The sequence below is a fragment of the Vidua chalybeata genome, chromosome 9 (genome assembly GCF_026979565.1).
Source record: "Vidua chalybeata isolate OUT-0048 chromosome 9, bVidCha1 merged haplotype, whole genome shotgun sequence".
In the NCBI taxonomy this organism is placed as follows: Eukaryota; Metazoa; Chordata; class Aves; order Passeriformes; family Viduidae; genus Vidua; species Vidua chalybeata.
Window position 1 is genome coordinate 4,173,635 of NC_071538.1, and position 6,000 is coordinate 4,179,634.

The window sequence follows — 6,000 nt, forward strand, 5'->3', positions numbered from 1 at the left end:
TGAGACAAATTTAAAATGAACACAATGTGTTCTAACTGTACAAACTGATTTTCCTGATAAAAACATTAGAAGCACAATTTTAAGAGGACAAATTTGAAAAGAAGAGAACACAACTTAGATCATGTTTGGCCATGATCCTCTGTGCTCTTCCAATATCTCATCCAATAAAAGAGGCTGGTGATTTAGCGCTTCGTCACTACCAGGACAAGCCTGCACTGAGGCTATGATGCCCTGGATGTGCTGGATGTCTGTTGCAGGAGATGGATTAATCCTGGACCTCCTCTGCCTCTGTCACCTGACCTTCTCTCAAAGCTTCCTTGGCTGTTTTGTGGCTTTTTACAAGCTGCTGCAGCAGCGACTTGCCTTTCCTTGCCTTGTTCTCCACAACTAGAAGATGCAAAATGCACTTGCAAAGAACCAGGGAGCTCTGCCACATCCCCTGCTCTCAGAGCTTTTTGGACATGTTTGATGTATGCCCCAGTGTATCCCTTCTGGTTTGCACGGTGTCCTGCAGGACACATTTCTTAACCTGTTACTAAATATTGCGAGTCATGTAGCAGGAGTGTCATTTATGGTGCTTATGTCTTGTGACATTGCATCCTGTGTAGATCATAATTTTTATCTCACCTTCAACCTTCCACACAGACCGTCAGCCAGACATGACATTCTGGTTTGGATATTTTTTTTTTTCTTGAATCTCCCTCCTCCTCAGTGGTATCCTAGCATGCTGCTCCCAATACTGTGCATTTCTGGCACTGGAGAAGTTGAGCATGCCCTGTTCCTGGAAATGTTCAAGACCAGGATGGGTCTTGGAGCAACCTGGTCAAGTGGAAGATGTCCCTGCCATGGGACAGGGGAGTGGAACAAAATGATCTTTAAGGTCCCTTCCAACCAAACCATTCCATGATTCTGTGATTCTTACACCAAGCCATGAGTGACCAGCATAGCTCCTGAATATGCAGCACATGCGCTTAATGGAGAGGACACACATGGTGACACTGTTCTGGGCTGGCCATATATGTCATGCCTGACACTTCTTATCTTTTATCCCCACTGCCTGCAGTGCTATTGGCTCTGTTTCCCATCCTGTTATATTTGGGATCCAGTAGCTGCAACAATGACTGGTGGTGCCACATGAGTCCTTGGTGACGTCCACCCCAGGGGGTGCTGGGGGTTTCACTGCTGCACCTGTGACTGTCTCTTTAATAAACTCTCAGCAAACCTGGCCTTGTTGTGTGAGTGGTACAGGGTGGAAGAAGAAGAGGTGACAGGACAGTGAAGTGTGAGTCCCAAGACGAGTGCAGCTGGTCCAGCACTGCCATGGTGACATGGGCATCTCTGCCCTGGGTAGGGGCTGTTCTCACATGGATTTAGCTTGCAGTGCTGCCTTGGGAATGGTGTGTCCCCACAGCCCCACCATCCCTCCTTGTCCTGGTAGCTCCTCACAGCTGCTCTTGCATTGTCTCTTCTCCCTCAAGGAGCTCCCGTGGTGTCCTTAACTGTCTTTACTTTTCTCTCCTCATACATTCCTCCCGCCCTTCTCGCCATCCCCTCCGTCGTGTCTCCATCACTCCTGCCACCCCTCGCTGTCCATCACCCCCCTGGCATCTCCCCTTGCCCGCCCTCGCTGCAGGAAGGCTGGCCTCATCCTCTCACAGCTGGGGGACCTCAGCAGCTGGTGCAATGGCCTCCTGCAGGAGCCCAAGATCAGCCTGCAGCGCTCATCCCTCAAGTACCTCGCCTGCCGCTACAGCGAGATCAAGCCCTATGGGCTCGACTGGTTGGAGCTCAGCCGGGACCTCAGGAAGACGTGCGAGGAGCAGACGCTGAGTGTCCTTTACAATGACTATGGTGACAAGGACTACTGAGGGTTTTACACATGGACCCATGGAGTGGGAGGGTGTCACTGATGTTTCTGGAGGCGAGAATTTGGACTGGGGAGCAAAACCGGCTGCTCTGTGCAGGACTGACTCAGTATTAGTTTCTTCTTCAACTTGGCCAAAAGCCTTTCTAGTTAGAAGTCTTGTGGGACCCAGTTTTCTTGGTTTTGTTTTATTCATTTTGCCAAGAGGTTCCTCAGCATTGGTGAAGGAGGCAGGTTGGGAGGGCACAGCCCTCTTCTCCTGCCCCATCCCTGCCCTGGCTGTGGGGACTGTCTCCAAAGGTGGGCGACACCAGTTGTGGGAGAAACATGGTGACACAGCCAGGATGGGAGAGCAGGTGATGCAGGCAAAAATGGAGGGCATGCAAGTCAGGTTGAGATGCTTATGGTTATGGCTGGGTAATCAGCCACTGGGAGGCCAGCAGGGTTGGGATGGGGTTTTTTGCAATTGTAATGAGGTCTGGGTGAGACCTGGGAGAGCAGTGGTGCTGTTGATGGGCAGAGCTGGCGTGGTATCATCAGCTGGGGCAAAGAGGCAGGGGCATTGTGACCCCATGTCCTCAGGTTCTTCTGCCATGGCCAAAACCCACATGTGCTCTAAGATGCAGAGTCCTCTAGAACAAAAGCAGCTTGGCCTCAGGGCCAGTAGTCAGCTGGACATCGTGAGCTTTCTTCTTGAGGGACCACATTTCTCAGAAGTCAACTTCAAAATCCTTTTTATTATCTTTTTTTTTTTTTTTCCCACCATAATAAAAACTTAGAAGCAACATCAAGTTGCTGCTGAGGAGAACTCAGCTGGGAGAGCAGCAGCCAGATGACACAGACAAGATGTTCTGCACCAGACACTTGCAGCTGTGGTATAGCCCAGGCTCTGTGTGGTGAGGGGAGAGGGATGCAAGGTACCCCAATGCCGTGGTGCAGGATGGTGCTGAACATTCTGGTCCCAGAGAGGGCATGGAGGACAGACTTCTGGGGGTGTTGCTTGCCCATGTTCAGGCTCACATCTGCCTCTTCCTCTGGTAATACTGTTTTTTTAAAGCCAGAGAGCTGGGGTTGTACTGGGACACTGGATTTGGTTCGGAGCAAAAAATTCTCTAAATCCCTGTCACTGCTGATGATGTTGGAGGCAGAAACCAGGTTCATTTTAGCTTCAGCTTACTGCCTGGTTTGCAGAGGAGGCACCTCTGGACTTGCCAGCTGTGCACCTTTGATCTAGACAAGACCAGAGCCCTACAGTGGGATTTTTACGATGCCTCCAGAGAGAAATTTCCTTTCATTTTTTTCAGTCTTGGCAGGAACAGTCTTCAGCCTGTCTCATATGATTTTCTGCCTCATTCCTCTTCCTACCTGCTGAGGACATGGCTTGAATATTTGTGTGGTGCTGAGAGGGGAGTGGCTGTGCTCTGCACCCCGTCACAAATACGGTGATGCAGCTGACAGCGCTGCATCACCATATTTTCTCAACAACAGTTCAGTATCTTCCTGCAGGACCACACAGTGCTTTGCTCTTTCCTTCTTATGGGCAGACATCTCTCCAGGGGCAGCTGGTCTGGACTGGGGAGCTGCTGGGAGCAGCCACCATCAGTCAGTGTGACCTGGACATGCCTGTGTCATTGCTGTAATATGTGTCTAGCAGGGGTCATCAGACAAACATTTGCTCTGTGCAAGAAGGAAGTCTCCTGGGTCCTTTTGGCTTTTTCTTATGTGTTTGTCCTTATATTTTGATGTGCCTGATGCTGCCAAGGGCTTAGGGCTCAGAGCGAGACCAGTGCCATGCACAGGTACAGATGGGCAGGTGATCTGTACTGAGTCATCACTCCTTTTCCTTTTAGCGAGACTCTTGGCCAAGACACTTCTGTTTATCCTTTTGCTTATCCCAGCAGATGCTGAGACAACTTTTAACTTCCAGCCAGGCAGCCATCCAGCCATGGGCAAAGGGCACCTCTGCTCAATGCCTCGAAGGGATGTTTGAATGAAGGCTGCTCTGGCCCAGACACCAGTTGGTTTCTCGCCAAGTAATACCGTGTACATGGCCTTTATGTGAAATGCAGACTGTTTTCCTTTGGGTAGCATACTCCTCTCTTTTACTGCTTACTAGGTGCAGTGGCAAGGACAGGAGCAGTGCTGTCTGCCAGCCACTCGCTGTGACACTGCCAGGAAAACCCTGGACACCCCATGCATTCACACCTGCCTAGGTTACTTTTTCATCTGGCCCCAAGATTTATGCTGAGGCTCTGCAGATATTTCTGCTCTGCTTCTGTGCTGACACTTCAAAGCTCTTGCATGGGCAACCAAAGCCCTGCAGCATCATCAGCCAGCTGGGCTAGGCTCTGCTCCCTGGCTTCCCCATGGGCTGGGCTTTGGAGAGTGAGGGGAAAGCTACCCCTCCAAAGTCCTTTGGCAGCACCCTTGCACAGTTGGATGGGGCTCAGCATCCTCACCCTGTGACAGACTGTGCAGGCTGCTGGCAGGGCTGTGCTCTGCTGATTGGCCTGCCGTGGTGCCCCTGCAGCTGCTGGGCTGGCAGGGCCTGGCAGCCTGGCACGTCTGTGAGGCCATTTTCATGGTGACCCTGGCTTTGGAGGGCTTCTTTCTTGGTTTCCTCACTCTAGCTTTGCAAGTCAGAACCTTGCCCAAGCTTGGATTTTCTTGCCCAAGTATCTCAGCTACCACACAAGTCCATCTCAGACAAATGCCAGCAGCCACCATGGGGCACCAGACCAATCCAGCATGGGAGCTACCCCTTGGCTGTAGACCTGACCTTGGTGAGAAGTGTTGTGTGGGGCTTGCTCACCCAAAATAGGTGTGCCCTGGTCTAGTGGAAGGTGTCCCTGTCCACGGCAGCAGGGTTGGGACCAAATGATCATTAAGGTCCCTTCCAACCTAAACCATTCTATGTCTGTGGTTCCCTGCAGAGCTGACACCATCCACATCTGCTGCAGGCTCCTACTGTTGGGCCTGCACAGTATTTTCTTTCTTGGACTCCTGATTCTTCCCAAGCTGCCAGCAACAGAAGAACTGCTTTCCAACCATTTCTGCAACCTCCTTCACCACACCCCCCCCCCTTTCTTTTGTTTTATTTCTGAATTAATGAGCAATCATTCACCTGAGATGAACCTCTGGGTCGTTAACTTTTCTTTGCTGCGTCCGTACCCCGTAATAGCATTACTACTTTTCCTTGTCGTGGAGTTATTTAACATATAAAGACAGTTTGGTCCTTTTCTTTACAAAGATGGCTACAATTCATGTTCCTTGATGTTCTATTAAAACTCTAATGTGACGTTTTACTACTGTAGATTGAAAGTAGGGTGCTTTAGGGTGAATAGCCATGTGGCAAGAAATACAAAGCCCTTCTGGATTACTTAAAAAAAAAAGAATAAAAAAAAGCTTTTAAACAACAGCAACAAAAATCATTGTACCACTATGTAAAACTCCAGATGATAATTCAATTGACTATTAAACGGAGCTGTTAGTAATCCCTGGCTCTGGCAAACTGGAGTGTTTGTTTATAGTTTTGGTCCAGTTGATGTCATCTTTGGTTGCAGATGAAACGCTCCCAGCCTTTGAACTCGGGTGAGTCTTCACGCAAGTTTAGCATTAGCCTGTCTGCCCACTGGGTTAGCCAGGTCCCAAACCACTCAGCACACACAGATGGAGCCATGTCCTGTGCCTCGTCCTGCCCACCTGCTCTGCTGGATGAGGGAAGGTAAAGATGTCTCCAGTCATCCCTTTTTTTGGGGGAAAAACTGCATTTACACATCCTTGGCAAGGGTCTCAGCCCTTGATTTGCAAACCTCCAGAGGCTGGGAACTTGGAAGCAGAGTCCAAAAAATACTTTTTTGTTGGTTTTTTTTTTTTTTTTACCCACCTTTTAGCCATTCTTTTAGTATATAAGATGGATGGGATGGTGCTGGTGCTGTCTGGTGGTCAGCCACCCCTGGAGAATGTCCTGGTCCATCTGCAGACTTTTGACAGAGGACTAGCAGCAACATGAGTATTAATGTCCCACAAAGAATGTGAAAGCCAGTGCCTAAACAGAGGTGAGATCTGCAAAAGATGCCAAAAGCCACTTACAGTGCTGTGTTGTGTCTAATGGTCAGGCCATCAGGACTTACAAG

General features: G+C 49.7%; 1 protein-coding gene across 1 annotated transcript in view; it reads left to right on the forward strand.

Moving 5' to 3' along the window:
- ASTN1 (astrotactin 1) overlaps positions 1 to 5,358 on the forward strand; it is a 54,728-nt gene extending 49,370 nt beyond the window's left edge. Inside the window, exon 23 of the mRNA XM_053950298.1 lies at positions 1,634 to 5,358. Within this exon, the coding sequence (XP_053806273.1) occupies positions 1,634 to 1,868 (235 nt within the window). The 3' untranslated portion in view covers positions 1,869 to 5,358. The remainder of the gene's footprint in view (positions 1 to 1,633) is intronic.
- The last annotated feature ends 642 nt before the right edge of the window (positions 5,359 to 6,000 follow it).